The sequence below is a fragment of the Botryllus schlosseri genome, chromosome 9, assembly GCF_051294905.1.
Source record: "Botryllus schlosseri isolate E-star chromosome 9, Bs_hap1, whole genome shotgun sequence".
Lineage (NCBI taxonomy): Eukaryota > Metazoa > Chordata > Ascidiacea > Stolidobranchia > Styelidae > Botryllus > Botryllus schlosseri.
In genome coordinates, this window is record NC_137244.1 from 3,309,104 (window position 1) to 3,333,969 (window position 24,866).

The window sequence follows — 24,866 nt, forward strand, 5'->3', positions numbered from 1 at the left end:
TGCTCCTTATGACTGTTTTTTGTTTGCTGAAAGTATGTTCAAATGCCATTTGAAATCTCTTTTTCACATACAAATTCCCCCTTTTTTAAAACTAGTTCAGATGTGCTGCAGTTCGCAAGACAATTTTGTAGGCCAGCGACGGCCTCTCAATCAAATATATCCTAAGCGAGGAAATGTCGTGCCGGATCTATCACAACAAGGCCTCTAGTGAAAGTATTTATCTTATATTTTCAAGTCAACATTTTCAGACAGTGACAAAATATTACCACGTCATCGATTCAAGTCAAAGAGGTCGGTAGCCTTGCTTTATTTTTAGTGAACAGCTACCCGATCGAAAAAAGGCATGTTAAACTTGGTGCAATATTGCCGAAACGTAATTGGTGTCCCGAATTCCAATGAGCTCCAGCAAGGAATCTGATCACGTGTATGTTATATATCAGGGCTGTAACCAAATCACGACGCTCCGAGTCATAAGTCCATCTCACTTTCATAGTTTTGACTCGAGTCAAGTCGAGTCATTTTCAATTCGCCATTGAGTCAAGTCCGAGTCCGAGTTCCCGAGCAGAGGGTCGAGTCCAAGTCATGGTATTATGACTCGAGCCCGAGTCCAAGTCACACTTCAGTCAACACTGTTGGGTGATATTGAATGATTTGGATTTATGATAAACTAATTTTCTTCACTTTGAGCAGTTTCTTGTCGCATTGTCAAGTACCAGGATCAATAGACGAAATTCCAATAGGGTGGTCACTTTACTGTTCTTCGAAATTACAATGAAATGCCGGTCTTGGCCGTCTTATAGTCTCGAGTCATATGGCTTGGTTCGAGTCATGCACAATGACTCGAGTCCAGGTCGAGTCAATACCCAGATTGTCTCGAGTCGAGTCGTTTCCGTATTTTGAGAAAATGACTCGAGTAAAGTAGAGTCATCAGAAAATGGTGACTCGAGTCTGGTCAACCCGCCTATATATGAAAGTACCAAAATTATTGGCCAAATGCATACGCAAACTTGAGAAAAAAATCGCGAGAGCAGTAAATTTATGCATACTGATTTTTCACAACAGTTATATTAGCGATTGGTGCATGGTAAGCCAAAAACACAAATGGAGGTGTGGGGGTCTGTTGAGTCAAGTCTTCCAGACGTTGTTTGATTGGGACCAGGACCATTGTTTTTGGCGGTCTACAAAGTGTTATTACAGCACTGCTAGAAACAAACACTCGGTACCGCCCGTCTTATTCTCTTAGTCAACAGGTGTTTGCGCGGTAAAAATGACCATTTTTAATCGTCGGCCAGATATATCCTAAGGGGGGAATTTTATCTTAAATATCGGCCAACGGAGGCACGAGATGAAAAAGGTTGGGAACGACTGCGATAGGAATTATGATCCTGTGTCCGAATTAACTTGAGTTTTTACGGGCATTTTTTTCTTTTGTACCGTTCCTGAACATTATGGCCGAATACAGCGGTTGTGGGTTATCCGGTGTGAGGATTATTCGGAGTCGAATGTCTACATACTTACATGTAACACGTAAGCATTGTGCTGTCGATACATCTTTTTCGCCATCTGTTTGTTGAATTGCGACTTACATCCCAATATAGACTTCGGTCTATTACCCAATGTAATTGGACCTGAAAAACGCGGCTGACATGGCTTTCGAATACATCAAATTCATAATTTCCTACCCAGGACTCGATGGAAGATGTCTGCTTTGCGCGCAGTTGGAGACAGAAGCGACATCAGTTTAAAGAATGTGCTTTTGTCGTTCAACTGAATCTGTTTCTCGAGACTGCGCAGCCATTCATCCTCGCTTTTCCGCATCATCAGGATAATCTGAGAGATAAAATCTTATTGGCTTGCGTCCAACTCGCTCAACTCCCGCCATTCTCAGTAACGTTGTGGTCACGTTGTTATGGGAGTTCACGACCAAGAACATAATTGGTATTTTGTTGCATTGAGCAAAGGCTGTGATGGGCCGTACAAGCACAGACTTATATATGCACATTGCACATGTACATACAGTACAACTTGGAATTTTTCTGCTTTTCTAAATTAGAATATAATTATACTTAGAACTGTGCTTTTTTTCAAATTAGATACAAATTAGAATTATAGCTTCAGTTTTTTCCAAGTTAAATTAGAACTAGAATTATAGTTGCATTGTTATTTTTCAAATTACATCAGATTTAAAGGCACTGAATTTACAAAAACTTGGAAATAGAATCAAGTTCAGTTCATATCAAATCAGAATCCAAATCCAAATCCAAATAATGCAAGAACGTAGGATTTATGACTTGTCGGTCCTTTGGGTGTGTCGTTGGGACTGTACTGTACAGTAGGGCTCTTCAAAAATGACTTTTTTCTCAAATCGCACTGGCTACTTGATAAAATTGTTAGGTTACCTATTTTAAGCCTACACACAAAATTTGGTTCAATTCCAACCAGTAGCCGCATTGCTACAGGAGAAAAAAGTTTATATTTATTATATAAAAATAAATAACAAAAAATCTGAAAATTTTCTGTTTACCCCATGAAAGTGTTAGGTTTTCTATAGAAACGATGTTCACCAAATTTAGTTCAATTTCAACCAGCGGAAGCGGAATTATTTATTATAGTCGTGCCCACCGTAAATACTATTTCATTCAAATCCAAATTTTTCGACGGCAATAACTTCCCTTGTACTGGTTGGAATTCAACCAAATTTGGTGAACATCGTTTCTATAGACAACCTAATACTATCATGGAGCGAACAGAAAATTTTCAAATTTTTTGATATTTATTTTTATATGATGAATAGAAACTTTCTTCTCCTGTAGCAATGCGGCTACTGGTTGGAATTGAAGCAAATTTGGTGTGTAGGCTTAAATTAGGTACCCTAAGAATTTTATCAAGTAGCCAGTGCGATTTGAGAAAAAAAGTCATTTTTGAAGAGCCCTACTGTACAGCTCTCCTGTAGCACTTTCAGGAAAACCAGATTTTGGATATATATATTAGGAGTGTTCAAAATGACTTTTGTTTCTCAAATGGTACTGGCTAATTGATAAAATTGTTAGGTTACGTAATTTAAGCCTGCACGTGGTTCAATTCCAACCAGCCGTCCCATTGCCACGAGAGAATAACGTCATTTATTTATTACATAAAAATAAGTAAAAAAAAACTTTCAAATTTGTCTGTTCACCCCATGAAATTGTTAGGTTGTTTATAGAGACGATGCTCACTAAATTTGGCTCAATTCCAACCAGTTGGGAGCGGAGTTATTGTAGTTTAAAAATTTAGATTTGAATAAAATAGTATTTACGGTGGCAAATTATTTAATTATACATTGGCCAACAAAAAAAAACTTTTTTGATCGCCAATGGTTTCTAGGTATGTTAGAGCTGCTGAGTCCGAAAATGAAATCCGTTTCTGTGAATTGGCTCTACTTTTTGAGATATCGATATTTTTTATTTATTTTTTATTTTTTTTAATCTTCGTAAGTAGAATACTTGGAATAACGCAGATTTAGAATATTCTCGGCGATCTGTACCTCACTCTGAGGAAGTACCCGATTCAAAGACAAAAACTGCCCTAGAACTGGAGCTTGAATAACATATTACCGTACAAGAAAGAAAGAATTACTTCCGTATTTTAGCCAACAAGATGAATCTTTTTACTGCATAGACATCGAAGGGCTTTTACTGAAAATGGAGGTATATGATTGATTAGCGTGCTTTGACAGCTTGCTTACTGAACTTTGAGCATTTCTGAACGTAGTATTTGGGCTTTGACGGCACCTGTTTTTGATTTAAAAAATATGTTATTTACTGCTAATACCATCTAATTTTTATAATGTTTGCTTGATTTTCACATGAAACAGGACTCGCCTATAGAAAGCTCTCTGTGTTAACGATTTCGTCTTCAACGATATCGCGTCAGAATAGAACAATACTGTATGCACACACTTGAAGAGACCGATGTGAACTCATCGGTCTCTTCAAGTATATACAGTGGAATTTACCTATGCCAAAATTTGCGTATTTTGAGCACTTTTCCAGACAAAAATGTAAAATATCTCAAAGAATAGGGTCTATTCAGAAAAACTAATGCTATTTTCGGGTTGAGCGACATAAGAATATGTCCTAAAACCGTAGTACACAAAGATCCGTAGTATACAAATAGCATTTTACCTATGTCACAATTTGCGTACGTTTAGCACTTTTCGAACCACAAATATGGAATATTAAAACAAAATGAGCCAATTCAAAAAAACTAATGTTATTTTTGGATTCAGCGACCTAAAAATACTCTAAAACCGTTGAAACTTTCTTGGCATAAAAATGTGTGTTGATCAGTTTTATGTAAGATAGTTCTGCCCACCGTAAATACTATGATTGGAAATCTCGAATTTTGATAATCAATGACTTCGTTTCCACTGATTCGTTTTGTGCATAGTTTTTTCAGACTATCTAACAATCTCATAGGGTAGCCAGTAAAAATTGGAAAAATTATATTCATTTTATAATTAAATCCAAAACTTTTTCTCTTATAGCAATGCCACAATAGGTTGGAAACTGACCCAAAATTGGTGTGCAGCGTTATTTTAAGTAGCCTAACAATTTGAGAGTGAAATCCATTTTGAACACCCCTAATATATATATTATATACGTATAAATATTCAAAAAACTAAATAAGAATTTGTTTATCGGCATTTCGCTGTAGCTCGTCTAATCTAATTAGACAAATAGTATTATGTAGTTGGCCGACTCTGATAAAATACGATCGTTTCTGACATATACCCATTTTGCGGTCGTTTATATCTGGCTAAACCAGGGGCGGGCAAACTGCTGCCCGCGGGCCGCAAGCGGCCCGCGAAAGCCTGAAGAAACGAGAAAATATTGATAAAATGGGTACTAAAAATCAAATCAGCTGATACTTGATTAAACTTTTTCCTAACATATTTCAACATGATAATGATAAGTTATATTCTTACCATAGTAAGTATATATTTTCATTTTATCGATGGTGCGATAGCCCCGATCTCGTAGCCCATGCATTTTGATATGTTTTTATTGCTAAACATCACAGTAACAGAAAGTGGAGCGTAAATGACTCAATTCGTAACACGAGTGTGCTTTTAAATTGGCAAAACGAGCAAGTTAATTACTTTTAGTGCCGTACTTGAAAAAACGATTAGCGAGAGTCTATGGCGCGCTATGGCACGCTACTTGAGTATGGACTAAACGCCGCGTTCCCTCTAGGGTCCGCAACAGAGAGTCGGCGAATACGTTGGCCAGCACTTTATTGTACAACATAAACTCGAACAGACTAAGGATAAAACATTGATTCGATAAAATAAACAGCGTTGGTCGTGCAGCGTCGGTCGATCGTCAGATAAAAAGCCGGCAGTCGTCAGGTAGAAAGGCCGCCCGAATCGGACGAATGTCTGCTTTAAATAGTCGGAATGCAGACACCGTCGCGCACATGATCAGCAATGATTGTTAATTGGATGATCCGTCGTCGAGAGGGTATGTGCGGTACACCAATCCGCTTTAAGTCTTAGATAGAATAGTTCTTTTAGTGAAGAAGTATTTATATTTATATTATTTATATATTATTGTAGAAGTGTATTTTAAATTAAATCAGTGGTTCTTAAACTTTTTGGACATCCCCCTTGGCCCGTAATGACAGTGAAAAATTTCGCGCCCTCTTATTGTCATATCGCAAAATGCAAGGATAATGCTGGCAATCCCAACGAATAGTCTGATGACACGGGAGCTATTATTATTGATGAAGGATCTTCTCAAATGTGATATTAGTACTATACACACAGCAATAACTATGAATTAGAGCAGGGGTCGCCAACTCAAAACGGGTCGCGGGCCACTTTTCAAATTTCGTAGCGGCCGCGGGCCGCATGAATTCACTATCGATGTAAAGCAGGCAAATACGTTTTAAAACTCTACGTCAGTACAACGCTACGTCAGTACAACGCTATGCTACCTAACATAGGCGATGGGCATATGAACCACAAAAGAAGTAATATTTTATTAAAGAAATACCAAAACAACAAAATATCATTGTCATCAATTTCATTTTATTGTGAACTCCGAGCTGTGCACGATACCTGGAAACGCATTTTGGGGTTAGATACGTTACGAGCTGAAAGACCATCTCCACGTAAAGCTTGATCTTGTGGGGAAACCAATGATATATTTATATCATTGGGGGAAACCCTAAGCCAGTGGTTCTTAAACCTTTTTAGAGATGCTCCCTTAATGATAATGAAACATTTCGCGCCACCTTATCGTTATATCACAAAATGCATCCATAATGCGAGCAATCCCAACGGATAGTTTGATGACATGGAAGGTTATGAATGTTGATGAGAGAATTGTATAATATGAATTCCGGACTATACACAGAGCAATAACTATGATTATGAAATCGAGGCAAATCGCGCGGAGCGCGAAAAATCTTTCAGTTGACCGCAGCTCCGCGCCCCCATCAGATGCTTTCACGCCCCCATAACGGAACGCACCCCCAGTTTCAGAACCACTGCCCTAAGCCGTTTTCTAATCATCTCGGTCTTGGCAGTGTTTGGGCCATTGCTCGCCAATTTTAGCATTTCAAAATGTTTTATTAGCTTTCTTCCAAAATCTCAAATCAAGTCGCGGGCCGCAAAATATGACCTCGCGGGCCGCATGCGGCCCGCGGGCCGCGTGTTGGTGACCCCTGAATTAGAGGAAACTCGCGGAGAACGCGATTTTTTTTCAGTTGATCGCTGCTTTGCGTCCCCCTTCAGATGCTTTCACGCCCCAGTTTGAGAACGCTGAATTAAATGGTTATAATGCTGCCAGCAAGGTTTTAAATTATCGTCAATATTTCCGACGCGTGTACGTTATTATCAAAGTTTTAAATATACAAATACATATATATTATTTCCAATGTTGTCGATCACTAATTATAATCAAATAACAATATTAAATTTTGGCTTAGTATTGCTATTCTATATAGCGCGGACCGCGAATGGATCCAAATGTTGAACGCGGCCCGCGAGCTCAAAAGTTTGCCCATCCCTGGGCTGAACCAACCTTCGCTTCGGGAAAGGCTTTGTGTATTTCGTCCCAGAAAACAAACGCAGGGTAGTCAACGACAGCGTCGACATTCTCGTACATTTCCCGAAAATCTTCCGTTTCCCAGCCCTTTAGGGCTATCTTGTTGTACTCGTCCGTCAGCAGGTAAGCGTTTTCAGGGTAGTCGTAAACGCTGTATCCTAATTTCGTGAGCGCTGCGTTCACAGATTTGGTGCCTGTCTTTGTCATGCCAGCTACGATGACCTTCATGACGACTAGCAGCTGCTACTACGATAATATCTCAATGAATCACCTGTAATAATAATACAAATGCAATCAGAGATATTTGCTTTCATAATGAATCAAAAATCGCTGCCGTCAATATCTCAATGCTTCTTACAGGTTTAGCTAGTTAAACTATGTTTATGTCTAACCACAGCATAGCATCGCATACGTGACACCACACATAATGACTAGACTTGAAACCTGCTTTCGTCTGCGCGCACGCCATTCGCTACGATGCAAAACAAACTCATATACCCTCTGTGCATATTTCACATGGCGATCTACTGTACAGTGTACACTTACTGTCTTTTCAAAATGTGGTAGCCCTGTGCCCCTGTGTGAACTATGAAATGCCAGTATTCTCAATTGTCATTCACCGCCGGTCGGCGACCGGCACTAATTTCAAGCTCTGTAGTTAATGTCAGCAGACTCGGCCGTGATCAATATTTACGAATGTATTGGGACAATGCTGTTATAGTCACAGGAGTGGCCAGACCTGTTTCATGCTCGAGATGCATACCACAATACTTGGTTTTGCTTTTATAAGTGCCACAACACAAAAATACGAATTCATTCACTAAAAATGAAGTGTAGGCTCTGAACGGCGCCCAAACTTCGGACATTTTATGAAATTTCAACTTAAGTCACAATTTAAGTTGTGCTGAAAATAAAAATCAACTAGATACCTGTATTCTTGAGGTTTGTATATTTTACTTCTGCTTCTGCGGCATGTTAACTTCAAACCGTTTTAAGGTGACTCCTTTCTTTTCTTCAATTATTTCTCGACGACATTTTCACAGCTAAACACTATAATTCTTGCTAATATTAGCCTACATTGCAAACGTAAGGGTCGTACGAACCGTCGTACCTGTTCTGTGCCACCGTGATTGATTAATATTTATTATAGATAAGTTCATTGTTGATCACTGATTAGTGATTACTATTTTCACATATCAAACGTCTCAATTGCTCAACACTTAACCCTGTACAGACACACTCGCATAAACTTCCGCACTTCAAACGTTATTCGAACGGTACAGCAATAAACAATACGAATACAATTGAATAGTATATTCATATTAAAATGAACCCGAATATTATCGGCTGACACTCGTCAGGGGTAATCGTCAGCAATTAGTAGAGAATTGGAAAGAACATGGTTTATCAACAATCCTATCACGAAACATGACGTCACCAACATGAAATTTCGAATGAGAGGGCGTTCAATGTACTATTTTTAGATGGTACACGAACTCCTTTTGCTGACAGAGTTTTGGTTGGTGCATTTTGATAAAAGTCGACTCCAAGGCACACCAATGGATGTGTGAACGCCCGCAAGATTACCGGACCACAATCTGACTTATCGACCTCGCCTAACGGCACATGCAGCATTCATTTTTGTCGCTTCCTTTTATGTTATCCTTTTATGTTATCGAGTGTGCAGTGCATCTGTGCATGCCTCATATTTACATATATTCCACTTATTTACATGATGTATAGGCCAGGGTGGGTGCGTCTAATTAAAAGACTACTACAAGTCGTTTCGGCACCCTCCTATCTTTTCATGTCGCAATCGTCTGGTGTATTGATTTGAAGAAATTTTTATTAAAACTGATAATGTTGATGATGATGGCCTCTGGGCAATATGGGAAATCCATAAGCATACGCATGCACAATTGTGCGATTGCAGATTCAGATTCATTCATCCTGTACTTTTACGGTTTTATTATGAGTAAAATCATACTAATCTAAATAAAATCATGATCTGAATTATTGCTTTTATTAAAAGCGATTTTAATCAGAGGCTAAATGATTTTACCATTACATATCAATATACAGTGTTATAAGAACTAGCATTCATTCTAAATCAGACTCCGAAATAACTACCACTTTATCAGTAGCCTACTCTCAATGTCCATCCGTAACATATCGCGAGGCTGCTAAATCAGAACACAGACGTCTTGAAAACATTGAACCTTGATTAATCCATCAACATTCGAGTTTCACAAGGTTTTTGAATATCAAGTCAATTCGCCTGTGAGTACTTTTTACCACGAAAAGGGCAACCACCTCTTCATGCGCGCAACGATTGTTGTCGTATGGAAAGGCAAAGTAGGCCTACATGGGTTATTGGATTTACCGATTCATATGAAACTATAGCTTACATTACGTTGCATCGACGGCAAAGAATATGTCAGTGTGTTTGATGGTAAATCATAAATCTGATCCCCTATGATTGAGTAGGTGAGGCAGCCATCTACGGCAATAATAATTATAGTGCATATGGCGAACAGAACCATTGAGTTAAAGCCAGACAAATCATATCTAACAACAACAAAAACCAAAAAGTAGCCCTAACATAATGTTGAATGCGGATCACCACACCATTCGTATAATCTATTTATCTTAGATAGTGTGGTGATTATTGTTTCTTCGTGATCACACCAATTGTGTTGATTACCCGCATCTTACCCTGCCTATATATTGAGTGTTTTGTTTACCGCGTTTAGTTGCTTGAGTCTTCATTTAGTTAATAAAAACCAAACTTGCGTTGAGGTCTTAGTACGTTTTCAGTACAATTTTATTAACTAAACGAACGTTGTCGTCTTTTCCGTAAAAGACATGGCTGCTTACAACGAGAAGCTCATCCGCGTACCAGTGTTGGAAGTGTTACCACGTGCGGTGGATTCGCAGAAGGTTTTCAACCATTGGAAGCGTATGCTGGAGAGCTATATTGAAGCCGTTGAGCAATCAAGAAATGCCGGCTCCGCATCGTCTGGGAGTGGGTCGGATTCACCCGCACTTTCCGCCATCAATAAAATCGCTATTATGGGTGGATACATGTCTGCTGAGATATTTTCGTATATCGAAGATAAGGAGAACTACCTTGAAGCAATGGAGAAATTGAAGAAGATGTATGTCAAGAAGAACAATACTATTTACGCTCGTCATAACCTCTCGGCCAGAAAACAAATGACGAGTGAGAGCGTATCTGAATTTGCACAAGAATTGTTAACATTGGGCAAGAAATGCGAGTTCAAGCAGGTTACCGCAGAAACGCATTTGGAAGAATCTGTACGCGATGCGTTCATTTCTAGATTGCGATCAGCAAATATACGTCTTCGTCTTCTGGAACACGAGGAACTATCTTTGGATAAAGCGCTTCAAGTTGCAGACACTATGGAGAAAGCAGAGTGCTTCTCTCGTTCATATGAGACCACCGCTACTGTGAATAGCATGGCTCACATAGATTGCGCATCCGCACACATTGCTGCGAATAATGGTGCGAGCGAGATCGCTAATGTGAATAGCGTGGCTCGCACGGATTGTACCACATCTTCGAATAATGACGTAAGTGAAGTCGCGGTAGTCCGTCGTCAATCGTCGAAGTGTATATTTTGTGGTAACAGTCACGTTTTAGACCGTGCCCTATGCCCTGCTCGGTACGTGAGGTGTTTCAAGTGCCAAAAGCAAGGACATTTCAGTAAAATGTGTCGATCCCAAGTAGTGAAAACAGCTGCGTCTGTCACTGAACCTCCGGGATCTCCTTATCTTCCTCAGTCACTAGTGAAAGCGTTGACGGGAGCGCTGATACAGCAGCAGCAACTGATGCCTGTAATGTGATAGCTGCTAAAGTGGATGAGACGCCGTGTATTTTTCGGTTTGTAGATGGAAACGTGCAGCCCTTGGCTACCAAGTCCAGAAACTACAGTAATGATGACAAGGTGTTTATACGTGACGAAGTCTCAAAACTTTTGGAATCTGGAGTGATTGAACCTTCCTCGTCTCCGTGGAGAGCTCAGGTATTGGTGGTAAAGGACTCCAGACACAAGAAGAGATTGGTCGTTGATTACTCTCAAACAATCAACCGCTATACTCCGCTAGATGCGTATCCGCTTCCTAAGATTGAAAACGTCGTAAATGAAGTAGCTCGAGGTAAATGGTACAGTGCGATAGATTTGAAGTCCGCTTACCATCAGGTACCTCTTGGAAGTAATGATAAGCCTTTTACTGCATTCGAAGCTTGTGGTCGTCTATATCAATTTTGCAGGCTTCCCTTCGGAGTCACTAATGGAGTTGCTGCGTTTCAACGCTTTATTGACAGATTTATAGAAGGCAACGGACTGAAAGGCACTGTCGCTTATCTAGACGACATTACCATTTATGGCGATACAAAGCAACAGCATGATGAACGTTTGGAAGCTTTTATAACCGCCGCGAAGGTTTGTGATCGAACTCTGAATGTTAACAAGTGCAAGTTCTGTGTTAAGGAATTGTCCAATTTGGGACACCTCGTCGCTCACGACTCCATAAAGCCCGATCCTGCTCATCTGAAGCCTCTAGTTGACTTACCTGCGCCTTCTGATGGAAAAAGTTTGAAACGTTGTCTGGTAATGTTTTCTTACTACTCGAAGTGGATATCGAATTTTTCCGGTAAAATTGGTCCGCTATGTAACAACGATTTGACATTTCCCTTAAGCAGCGAAGCCTTGATGGCTTTTCGGCAATTGAAGAACGATCTCCTACGGTCAAGTCTCGGCTGTATTCTGGAGAATGAAGAATTTACCATCGAGTGTGATGCTTCTGAATTCGCCATTGCTGCAATACTCAGCCAAAGAGGGAGGCCGGTAGCGTTTGCGCACAGAACGCTGAACAAGCATGAGAAGAGGTACGCTGCCGTAGAAAAAGAAGCAGCTGCCATTATTGAGGCAGTACGTAAGTGGGGATATTTACTTCATATAAAACCGTTTACCTTGATCACGGATCAAAAGGCACTTTCCTTCATATTCGCGAAATCTCATCGCAGTAAAATAAAGACAACGTAGCCGCCGATTCGATGTCGAGAGTTTGTGCCTTTACAGGATCGAGCTTACGGAATATTCACGTAACACTGTCGCACCCAGGAGTGCGACGGATGATGCACTTCGTTCGAGCTAAATGTTTACCTTTTTCCACAGAAGAAATAAAGAAGGAGTGCCGAGATTGCCCAGAATGTGCTGAAATTAAACCTCGATTTTTCAGACCAGCAGCTTATACTCTCGTCAAAGCTATTAGGGCATGGGATCGCGTGAGTATAGATTTCAAGGGACCAGTCGCTGGAAAGCGACCTTACTTGCTTGTTGTAATCGACGAATTCAGTCGTTTCCCTTTCGTCTTCCCATGCGCCGATATGACGTCGCAGACTGTTATTAGCTGTTTATCGTCGTTGTTCGCCTTGTTTGGATTACCTGGCTATGTACATAGTGACAGGGGAAAGTCTTTTCTCTCTAAAGATGTCCACGAGTTTTTGATCCGAAAAGGTGTTGCGACCAGTCGTACCACTCCTTATCACCCTACGGGTAACAGTCATTGTGAGCGGGCTAATCAGACGATATGGAGGTCAATTAAACTTTTACTCGCATCTCACAAATTACCAGAGAGCGCTTGGGAAGTGGTGTTAGCAGACGCCTTGCACTCTGTAAGGTCATTATTATGTACTGCCACCGGAGTCACTCCGCATGAACGTTTCTTTTCATTTTGTCGTCGATCGATGCACGGTCAATCTATTCCAGATTGGATGATATCCAGCAAAGATGCGCTCCTGAGGAAATTCGTCCGAAATAAAAGCGATCCTCTCTGCGAATATGTCGAACTCATTGAAGTAAATCCAAAGTATGCTCTTGTAAAGCGCCGAGACGGTCGTGAAAGTACGGTATCTGTGAAAGACCTTGCTCCGTGTCCTCCTCGTGAACGAACAGAATCCTTGCGTTCAAAGTCCGAAACTGAGGAAGATATGGAGATTCCGGAGCGCGAGCCTGAACAAGTGGTTGAAGAATCGATTCGATCAGTTGAGAAAGAACGCACGAACACCGATTCTCACGTAGATCGCTCAGACGACGTCGATGGCAGTCCGATGCCTGCAGTATCTCTCCGTCGATCTACTCGCATCCGTCGGCCTCCTGATAGATACGGAGATTGGGCCTAAATTGTTTTTGTTTGTAGCTCAAAAATTTGTCACGATTATTTATAGTGTAGTCTTATTTTTAAGGAGGGTTGATTGTGGTGAATATTGTTTCTTCGTGATCACACCAATTGTGTTGATTACCCGCATCTTACCCTGCCTATATATTGAGTGTTTTGTTTACCGCGTTTAGTTGCTTGAGTCTTCATTTAGTTAATAAAAACCAAACTTGCGTTGAGGTCGTAGTACGTTTTCAGTACAGATAGCATGCATATAATCACGGTGACCGCATCTTTATTCGAATCGTATCAAGTCATCTGTATCGCATATTCTTATCGATTGTAAGTTTGATGGAAGTTCATTGAACGTATGTCTATGTCCATTTTACACAACATAATTGAGACGAATTGCATCTATCAATATTTTCCTTAAATAACTACATCGTAAACAGCAATTGACATATAATAAATGATGCTGCAAACATATATAGGCGTAGCCAGAATGTAAATTTGAAAAGGGCGTATAAAAATTCTCTTTTTTCACATGGACTCCTTAATTATGTGGTAGTGACAACATCTGACATGTTGATTTCTAAAATTGAAACAAAATGATCCGGAACCATGCCTGTGTTTAGCTATATCGCATATGAAGAGTTTCTTGGAGGTACAGAACCTCAATATACTATTGAATAATATTCTCATATTAAAATGAACCAAAATAATTTCGGCTCACACTTGTTGGCAGGACCGCAAAAAACAGCTTATCTCAATAGAAATAGATTTATTACAACACGCGCATTGCCCTTGGTTCATTCTCTGAAGCTTGAATCAGAACGGAAATTCTGCCATTGGAAAACTTTTCTCGTATAATTCTGTTCGTGCGATAGAATGGCTAGATTTTCAAGACGACAGATTTCGCGTCAACGAAAGAGGCGTTCACACTTTCATTTGTTTTCTTTGGAGTCGTCTTTTTTATATCAAGATACGCAAACCAAGTTTGTGTCAACTAGACAGAGTTCTCGTAGCATCTGAGAATAGTAAATTGGGCTCAAGCAACCTCTCTGCTTCGATTATTCGAAATTTCATGCCGGTGCTGTCATATTTAGTGATACGATTATGTTATACCAGTGTTTGTCATACTTTTTTCCGGTCCCGTACCACTAAGTGTTGTTTACTACACTGCGTACCACCTAGATTCCAATTGACTTATTTTAGTCTAATATACCGGTATACAAGTATGATAAGTAATTAGGCGAACGCCCTTCCTCTCACTAACACGCCGAGGCAAAGGATTTTAATTATTCTTTTCTGCATTTTTTAAAATCAAGCTGTCATCTTATCAGGATGGGCTTCGTAGTCGCGCGAAAATCAGTTATCATGTAAACCACGCACAGTAGCAAACATTATCATCCGTATTCGATTGCGATGAATCCATACTTAATGTATTCTGTATTCTGTATTATACTCTCGTTCCGGCATTGTTAAAATTTAGCAACCTTGATGTACTGATGCATCAGTATACTAAGCATACAACCGAAAAAATTATCTTCCTTGCTACACTCATGCATTAGTATGTCAGCCCTAGTAGCAAAGCTAGCCAATATCACCGGATAAAGCTTAGTTCTCTTTAATGTGAATTTGTTGTGGCTCAATGATACCATCGTGAAATTGCTGCACAACTGTAGTAATCGTGCAATGTGCATCGTATATATTGGTAGTGGTTTATTGCAAAGTACAGCAAATTATGGACTGAATACAAATATACGATTAGTAATCGCCGATCTGCTCGCGTACCACCTGAAATGGTCTCGTGCACCTCAGTTAGAGAACCACTGTGTTATACGAAGGTCTGTTCAGTCAGGTAATATAGTTACTGACGATTATCCCTGACGAGTGTTATTCGCTTCGTTTTCATTTCAATATGAATGTACCATCGCATATGCTATGTTATTGAGTATATATCATCATTCCAGTTTTAAAAAATTGTGGATAATGCCAGATTCGCCTGTAATTTCACAATACATGAAATAAAGAATCCGAATTCTGTTTATCATAAAGGGATACGATATTTACACTGTCCAATACAATTGTTACTCTCATATATATTCAAATTCCAGTCTTTCTGTGTGAAATATATATTATGAAAGACCTATTACACGTGACGATAACGTCATAACAACGATATACTAGTTTTACAAGTTTGACCTCATATTCTATAAAATGAGTGTATACTATATAGTCAATGCTATGTCCCCAATAACATTTTTTGGGATTCAGGAGCAGCGAAGCATCAAATACAAGATTTTAACCGTTCAGCTTCCGCTAGGTAAGCAGTGGGTTTCCAATGATTTAGCGATCGACTGATTCCAAATTTTCATCAATATATATTCGTTTTACGTGCGATTTGTTCATTTCATGTTCAATGTTCACATTCAAGTACAAATGGAAAAAATCTGTACATTCCCTTCCTTCCTATTGGTCGGCCGTAACACCGGGTGTAATACCTGAATCTCTCGTAAAGATCGGCGACCATTGTAGTATAAGTATGCAAAACAAATATGCAAAGTTTTTATAGCCAAATCGAATGTACCGTAATAACAAAGAACCGTAAATATCAAGTATATATAGATCAGTAAAATATGGCGCAATAATAAAGAGCTGTATGCTGTGCTCAATGATTGGATCTAGACTGGAAAAATGTGTCGTGCGTAGTTGTTATATTTGACTAGTGAACCACTATTTGAGAACCCTGAGATGTGGAGTTATGATACTATAATCGAATAGCGTTATGTCAGACCAGATGATCAACGGGGACTTCGATACCAAAAATGAAACCAGATAATTTTGAGACATGTAATTATATTAAGCTGTCGCTGCACACGAGTACGCACAAACATTAGCCAGGGACGCACCACCATATGATATGATCATTGCGTACCAAAAGGCTTTCACGGTCTCCAATAAGTCTACACTAACGCGTGATTTTGGTTTTCACAAGATTTGCCGATATATGGAAGTGCTCAATATGGCGTTTAAGTCAACATGATAATTTCACATTATAACAATAGCCAAATTCCTACAAAACCACATTGCGCCACTTTATACCTTACAAACGCGCATACTTAATCCATTATGTCATCTCTCCAAGCAACCAATTGAAAACCCGATCGGGTAATTTCTAGGGTTTTTGTCGCCGCGATAGAGGATATATATAAACTTGATCTATCTGACCAGAAAACAGCACTTTCGCGAAATACTGAAGTTGTGCCTATGTTATTCATGAGTTAGAGAATGGTTTGGCAGTAAATGTATGAAAGTAACTTAACTAAGAACTGCGTGGACCGTTTTGTACTGTACGGTTCCGCAAATTACATTACTAGCGGTTCGATGCAGGGTTTTTCATTCTACTACAATGCTATATTGTAAACGATAAAGTAATGTAATTTTATGAACTTTATCGCCGATGAGATTCCATCAAATTCCTCAACGATGAAATGACGGAATCCGATTTGCATTTTTAAATGACTCCTAATGTTATGGAATGGGGGATTTCACGCGTACCTACTTTGCATTGAAAATCTTCCTGAGTAAGGCACTGTGACACTTTTATTATTTAAAACTGAACCAAAACCATAGATTTTTCATAGTGTTTAGTTTAACGTTAGCATATATATATGTGGGAACGAGCACTCAACTGACGGCAGACAGCCGTATGAGGCAATTGAAACTTTTGTGGAGATTCAATAAAAGTTTTCGTGCCTAAATTATGTCGTATTCACCGGCAAAAGTGTCCATTGCTCCCGAATAAATAGAGCTATCGTGACAATACTTTAACAAATATGCCTAAGACAACCGCAAAGCTCGCGTATCATAATGATTACAAACGTTCTATCGGAAAATCAGAAGTATATCTGAAGAGAATAGGCCCATACTAGATACTACAATATTCTACCATAACATTTGACAACATTTGCCGAGACAGGCGATCTCTGCGATGAATCGTGTGGCTCGTTGTCTCGGATCTATAGTTGCCTACAATCTACTATTATACGCAGCCTGGGGTGTTATTGAAAACCTAGCGGAGAGACCAATAATCGTGCATGGAAACCACCCAAATCCAAAATATTTACATATAAATAAAGTGCGTTACGCTTACTAGCGTGCGGTGTATCTGCTGCCTTAACTTACTTACAAAACGTTATAGTACAGCGACGGTTTGTATTCGCCACAAGTTTGTTGATGAAGTTGTAACCCGATATGATATCCTGCAATGCGAAGAGACGAGAGATCAGACTTGGCAGTCACAGTCACGCCAAACGGGTAACAGCTTAGATATCGGGCGATTACGTATTGATTAGTGGCATTGCAACCGTGAGTAGGCTTGCATAATATTACGAAGCAAAAAAAAACCGTACGGTTGATAGTCCACCTTTATAACTTTATAGTCCACCTTTAACTTCATCATGTCCTAATGGGTACGTATATGCAGACTTGGACATGTCGAAAATTATCATCTTTTCTAAATTAGAATAAAATTAGAATTATAGCTATTCAGTTCGTGCCAAATTAGACTATAACTGGAATGATAGACACACAGTTTCTTTCCAAATTTTATCATAATTACTGAATTCGTGAAAACTTGTAAATTGAATCAAGTTCATTTCATATCAAATCACAGCTCATCCTCATAAGCATGAGAATGGCAAATGTCTGTACGGCAAGCTTGGCTCGCTTTAAACTATATTGCGATCCTGCAGCATTTCAGTAAAAAGACAAATAAGACTAGGAATAAACTCAGAGCAAAGACACAGATATAACAAATTATATTAAAATTATATTACTAGCACTTCGGTTTATTTCGACAAGGATTTTCTGTAGTTTCCCAAGTCTGCGTATAAGACTTACATGACGGACAGACCAATACCAATATAATATTGGATCCCGCGATAGTCACTCAACCTTTGATGGTGCGTCGGCTTCACACTTCACAGTTACGAGAGATTTCGTCATATCATCCCAGATCCATTTGGTCTTGTCATCTTTATTCCTCGAAATCATTGGCGATACTTGTGAGAATTCAATTGCTATTCACATTTTCTGATGTGTGTAATTCGATCGGTTCCGCGTGCCTCTCGTGCGTGGGATTTTTCAAAACATCAGTTTGAGGTTAACATCGACCTATCGCTTTGAATATCGACATTTCTTTTCAATCCTTTTATTAGAGTTTTATTAGAAATTTATTGCCCAACTGGCAAATAACACCGACTGGACTGCATTCCAAACCGAGAAATTCTAAACAGTCGACATAATAACAACAACTTCCCGCAAAGTACACCGGTTTTTTTAACCAAAAACAGAAAATCGTGTGTAGTCAGTGGCTATTTATATGCCTCATGCGTACTTTTGATACAGTCTCCGTATGCACAGGCATTATAAATTTTAACCATGAACGATCAATCATTTCCATTTCGAGAAAATATGTGTTATCGTCCGTATATGTATTCCAATCACACCATCTACATTACGTGTTACGAAAATATGAACACACAAATGGTCAGCTTATTTCACAATGGTGCATGGCCACATTTAAAACAAAAATCAATTCAAAACAAACATGTTTAAATAAGGCCTTTGTTCAAAACATGTTTTTTATTGTTTTTCAAGCCATGACAACACGAATATTCAAGTGTCACGTCATAGTGGATTGACATTGACCATTGCAAATACAGCTCCTTTGATGTAATATCAGTACAATTGCTGTTGAACCTACTATTTTGAGGGTTCCAACCATCCCATATCGATATACGTCGGCTATATCGGGTTGTAATTGTCCGTAGGCTCATACAGCATGTTTTTTGGAAAATATTTACACAAATATGGCATAATTTTACAACTTTGAAAAACCTTTGTTTAAAACATGTTTTGAACAAAGTATTTTATTACACTGTTTATTTCAAATGCAACCCTAGTCAGTTATAAAGTATTTCTATGTCGTGCCAGTAAACAGAAGACTCTTGTTTCGTTGGGTTTTACTGACTTAAATCTCGGCGTCAAATACAACAGTACCGGTAACATTGGTGTTTCAAGTAACAGAGGAATTGAAATATAATGATTGGGAAAGCAATGATTACATGATGCACGATGGCTTGATTACAAAAGACGATACGAATCACCGCAATCTGCTTTCGCAAAGAGTGCACTTTCAGTTTACTGCTACTATTATGGTTTTGAACGACAAAATACATACTTGAGATGTTTTATGTTAGTTCAAGTAGGCCTTACACATTAGTATTTGTACTAACTAGCACAAATTCCATGACTTAATCAGTGACATTGCAATACCAACTGGGTCATGTAGACCCTCTGTGGCGGTTATATAACAGCGTTTAGAAAATTCTTTTCATAGCCATTAGTCCTTACGTGTTTTAGTCGCGAAGATGAATACTGCAATTTTAAAACCTGGCACAGATGATAGTCTAATTTCAAAAGCCTGCGACGCCCCGTTCCAATCTACTGCTTCTTCAAACTAATGTCTTGAGCATTTGCCAGACATTTTACCTTCGACCTCTAATTGAAGTAGTTTTGGTATGAGTTGAATATGGCAGCTTAATCTTGCAATTTATGTAACGTAACGGCCTTCCTTCAATACGTGTAGGTTACCTGACTACCAAAACTTACTACTTTGACCACGTCAGGCTAGCCCCATCCGTAATATTTTGTGACCACATCTACCTTTTATTAGTCGAATTCTATAGAACTGCTAGAAAATACTAAAATGGACAAGCTGCGAAGAAAGTGGTGTCACGGATTTGACCGTCGGTTAGCTACAAGAAAACTAGACAGGAGAAGCGATGGTAGATGGAATTATTCAGACGGGAATTTGGATTACATCTTCGATAAAGCACTGGAAGCTACGCAATCATATAAAAGCGGATATCAGACGGCAAACAGTCCGAACTTTGTAATCATTGAGAGTATCTCAATGACTCAGTCGTTAGATGGCGGTCAAGTTGACTGCAAACACATCGACGGGTGGCTGATCGGTCAGCGAGAATCACTTAGTAGAATTCGTAACATACGTAACTCCAAATACCCTGATCGACTCGCGCATGCAGAGAAACGTAGGTCTAGGACCAGACACAAGGAGATGATATTATGCGGGAGATGTGGAACGATACAACCTTACGGCGTTGAGTAAGTCTTAAATACACTATGATGATAACCAAGCGGCATTGCAACATTAATTTCACTACTGTATACACGCCTATAGGCCTAATTTGTATCATTTGGTATCAGTTTATTAGGAATTTCATCATTTCAAAACACCACAAGACTGCGATAAAATGGAAATATAGGATGGTGTCGAAACGACGTGGAGTAGTCTTTGAAAAATGAAATCAGACACCCACCCGGGTACAGGTGATGTAAAGAAGGTCCGCACTGAATGAAAGTAAAATAAGACAATATAAAAGGGCAAGCGACAAAATGAGGTGGCATGTGACGGAAGGCGAGACAGATATGTCATGTCGTGGTCCGGTACGCTTGAGAGCTTACTAGTATTCGTTCAGTAGAAGTTGCTTGTATTAACTTTCACCACATGTGCAATGAGCACAATAATATAAGTTAGTGGTGCGCGGACCTCCAAAGTTAATTGCGTGGTTGCCTGAAAATCCTAATCGTTGAATTTGGGAAACTGTTGACCAAAATAAGGTCATTACCTTCGCCCAATCTACGCCACGGACTGATTTTATTATTTGAAATGCAATTGGTAGTGTTCATATCGTCCGTGTGCCTATTATGAGCTATGATGAGCACGGAAACAACAAAAATAAGGACACACATTTAAAATATACCGACATGCTTGCATTAAAAATACGGGATTGTACGTATATAGTGGTGGTTTCAACATTGGCCTTTCATCAACTCCTTCAACCTATTTTTCGGACCCCAAGGGGTCCATCGACATCAGGTTAAAAACGATATAGATACACCAATGACCAACGGTATAACCTCGACCTCTCAGGCGTTGTTGTTTATTAAAAGAAAATTTTGGCGCTTATCATCTGTTGGTCTTTCCTCCTTAGGTGTATTCAGAGAGGAAACCGTTTTCTTTATTTTATTAGGCCATAATATCAGAATGCGTGCTCTCGCACTACACTTGAGGCCGCCAAGAGCATAACTTATACTGCGATTGAGAGTAGGCCTATCCTTATGATACTATTTTAACAACCCCAATTCAAAATTACTATTACGTAATTAATACCTCCTATAAAGCTTTGAGATGCTTTTATAGGACATTGCTATGCCAAATACTTGCGATCCAGCTATAGTCACTCTAATTGCGTTGCGGGGAGCGACTTCGTAATTTTTGAAATTGCCAACGCATACTGTGTTCCTTCCTTTGATCTATTATTTTTCAAGTTATTTGTATCGGACCTGGAAAGCACCAGTGAAGCTCATTAAGTCATAATGGTATTATAGTTTGGGTTTTGTTGAGTAACACTTCACTTTAGTTCCTCTAGCTCAATATGATCAATTTCTCATAGTTTCTGACGATCCAAATAAATTTATGGTGACATATCTTGTGTACGAAGCTTAACCCAAGGAATATGAAAAGCACTTTCGCGAAATGTAACGCTAGACATAACACAAACGCGCAAATCTACATATAGGTATGTCAACAAAATATAATTTATTGATGTAACGCATATTCATCTTTTGTTCCCTAATATGGTACCACTTATTATGACAGGTGCATAGACTGCGGCGCCATCTTTTCCGCATATTTCTGTCCTGTTTGTAGCATATTTGACGATCGAAAACTTCGATGCCATCACTGTTACGAATGCGGGCGATATCGTAAATGGAATGTGGATTGTTGCCAAAAATCTAAACCGCGCCAACCGATCGCCGATACCGCAAGACACAGGTGATTTCAGAGTGCTCTGCGTGAGATATCGCAATAATTATAATTATTTTCTCTTTTACTCATCAATGCAGACGTCAAAATCCGGAGATGGTTGATAACTGCCCCATATGTTTATCCGACATGAACGGTTCGGACCAACAAAGAACTGCGATGCCGTGCGGTCATACCTTACACAGGTTCGTGCAATATGTATCATCTCTATATACGAAATGCATTTCAGTCATATATTGCCTGTTAGTTCTAGAGGTCTTCGTTATCTGCACTCTTTGGAATAAAATGTATTTACTTTACCCGTACGACTTCAGGGGATTGTGTATCATCGTTTTGGCGTTCTATGAACAAACTTGGACGACTAGCTAATTTTTGTCTCATTAGACCAGTGACTAGTGAGTCTCAACCGGTGTGCCATTAAGCCTACCCCTCGTAAGATTTATTCGAAATTTTTGAAATTTTGCGCTAAATAGTGCTAATCAAACGATCAATAATCAAAAATGGGGTCGATGTTAAGTTTGTACAGTACATTGGACAAATCAAAATTGCTGTACCGCGAATCCGCTTTACCCGACGTATGGCCTGCCATGAAGATTTATCTGAGTTTTGCACATTGCTTTGATTGGGCGCAGAGAAGCAGATATGGCGGCGCCTGTATGACGATGCATTTTACAAATCCTCATCGTCTTCCTAATCACCACCGAGAAATGAATTCCTATGGAAGTGATGTTCACGTTAACAAATTCGAATTACAAATAATGGGCATCTGCACATTGCAGCGTGTCGGCACTATACCGTTTAAATGTAGGCTCGGAGCGAAACGTTATGTTACCGGCGACAAATTTGAGAATTGAGAAGTAACGCAGATCTAATTACATCAGTTAACAAATTTCCCGCCGCTGCGGTTATTATCCCGGTTTGTTGGAACTATAATGGAACTGCGTGTGGCTGCCCCTGCCAGTAGAACTATTGAGGTATTGCTATCGTCATGCTTACTATACGATCTGCGTGGAAATGCGTTTGGCATCATGGTATACGCCTCTAAGCGTCCGTATTCGTTTGTGGCGATCGCACTTGGCCTGTTCGATGCGCTGAATAATTACATCGACAATGCGGTCGCGGGCAGAGTTTATTGTCAAACAAATCTAATGACATATGTTATATAGGCGCAGACAGTTTCAACGGGATCGCAGCAGGCTAGTTATGTGGGCGCCGGCGTAATCGCTAAAAATTCAAATCCTCACACGGAAGCGGAGACAGTTATTCTTCGGCTTTCACTAGAATTGTAAAATAATCTTTGGGACCGAAGCTGCGGAAGATTTGATAATGATTCCCCTATCAAATGACACCATTCGTAGACGTATTTGTGCCATGTTCGCAGATATAGAAAATACCGTAATTTCTTCTTTGAAGCTGAGCAAATCCTAGTTGAGTGCTCCGAAAAGGTAGAAGTACTTCGTCAGAGACCCCGTCCGTACGACTGTGGGTGCTGCTAAGTATTCTGGTAGTTATCTGATGCAGTAAGCCAAAAAAAAAATTAGAACCAAGTGTGGCGCGAACTACTTTTTTTTTTTTGTCAAACAGGTTGAGAACCACTGTATTAGACTATAATTAGATCGAAATGCATGTAATCTAATTATAATGTAATTCGTGCAATGTTTCGACGCTGCTGTCATTTTATTTCTAATCCATACTTCTGGTTTTCCTGAAAATGTTACAAGAGAATTATATAGGGTGAAACGAGCCAAGCTTGCTGTAGATACATTTTGCTATTCTCTTGCTTAGGAGAACGAACTCTGATTTGATATTCCCAAGTTTTCACGAGTTCAGTGATTCTAACTTCAATCTAATCTAAAATCATCTGTGTAGTTCTAATTCGAATCTAATTTGGAAGAAGGTGTAGCTATAAATCTAATTCCAGTTTAATTTGGGAAAAGCTGAAAATTTTCTAGTTGTCTGACTACAAACATGCAGAGAAGACATCCCATGAGTGACTTACCTCTCGTCGCCTCGAACATTCCCGTATGGATGACAATGTGATCTATCATATGGAAACGAAGCATAGGATGGGCCCACACGCCTCAGTCTTCCAGGATCTTAATAAATTGTCGGAAACACGTCTGGCAGATGCTACAACTGACTTGGCGAATGTGGTATTTGACAGAATATCGTATCAATGATGTATATATTCTAGGTATACACTTGTCCTCGACTACGGAACCTTTTATGAATGATATCAAATATTGGGGTGTTATGCATGGAGTTAAATGCAGAATGTATTTATATGGTATAGCGAGGCGAAATTTATGTAAAGGTGTTCTATATCTTGCCGACCTACACCAAAACGTGCTATAAATATATTATTATTTATTATATCATTCTTTCGTGGATCGACTTGTAGGCCTACGTATTCCGCTATACAAGGATCATATTTCCATTATTTTCTCCCTGATTTCTGATCAGTCATCATTAAGCTATTTCGGCTAAAATGACGCAACGCTTGATATTTAAATGTATACATGGCAACTCATAGTGCGTAACAACTAAAAGCAATAAATATTCACCTGTCGATTGCCAATTGATATCACATGAAATATGCATCTCTTATATATTCATAGTTTCTCGAATTTATTTTATGATTTCCTACTTTTAGTTGTAAATCATATTCCTAT

General features: G+C 39.3%; 2 protein-coding genes across 2 annotated transcripts in view; one reads left to right on the top strand and one right to left on the bottom strand.

The window, feature by feature from the left end:
- The window catches only part of LOC145445863 (uncharacterized), a 126,924-nt gene that overhangs the window by 2,165 nt on the left and 99,893 nt on the right, over positions 1 to 24,866 (bottom strand). Inside the window, exons 2-4 of the mRNA XM_080324019.1 lie at positions 7,068 to 7,362; positions 1,683 to 1,830; positions 1,519 to 1,628 (exon numbers count right to left, since the gene is read on the bottom strand). Of these exons, the coding sequence (XP_080180145.1) occupies positions 1,519 to 1,628; positions 1,683 to 1,830; positions 7,068 to 7,319 (510 nt within the window). The 5' untranslated portion in view covers positions 7,320 to 7,362. The remainder of the gene's footprint in view (positions 1 to 1,518; positions 1,629 to 1,682; positions 1,831 to 7,067; positions 7,363 to 24,866) is intronic.
- LOC145446807 (RING finger and CHY zinc finger domain-containing protein 1-like) lies at positions 16,529 to 24,137 on the top strand. The gene is made up of 3 exons (XM_080325172.1): positions 16,529 to 20,468; positions 22,027 to 22,203; positions 22,275 to 24,137. The coding sequence occupies exons 1-3, from the start codon at positions 20,050 to 20,052 to the stop codon at positions 22,561 to 22,563; spliced, it is 885 nt and encodes a 294-aa protein (XP_080181298.1). The 5' UTR covers positions 16,529 to 20,049; the 3' UTR covers positions 22,564 to 24,137.

Bases quoted from the DNA above. Each gene is read 5' to 3' on its own strand.
- LOC145446807 (XM_080325172.1), top strand. From the start codon at position 20,050: ATGGACAAGCTGCGAAGAAAGTGGTGTCACGGATTTGACCGTCGGTTA. The intron at 20,469-22,026 runs GTAAGTCTTAAA...TTATTATGACAG, and splicing joins ATACAACCTTACGGCGTTGA to GTGCATAGACTGCGGCGCCA. The intron at 22,204-22,274 runs GTGATTTCAGAG...TCATCAATGCAG, and splicing joins GCCGATACCGCAAGACACAG to ACGTCAAAATCCGGAGATGG.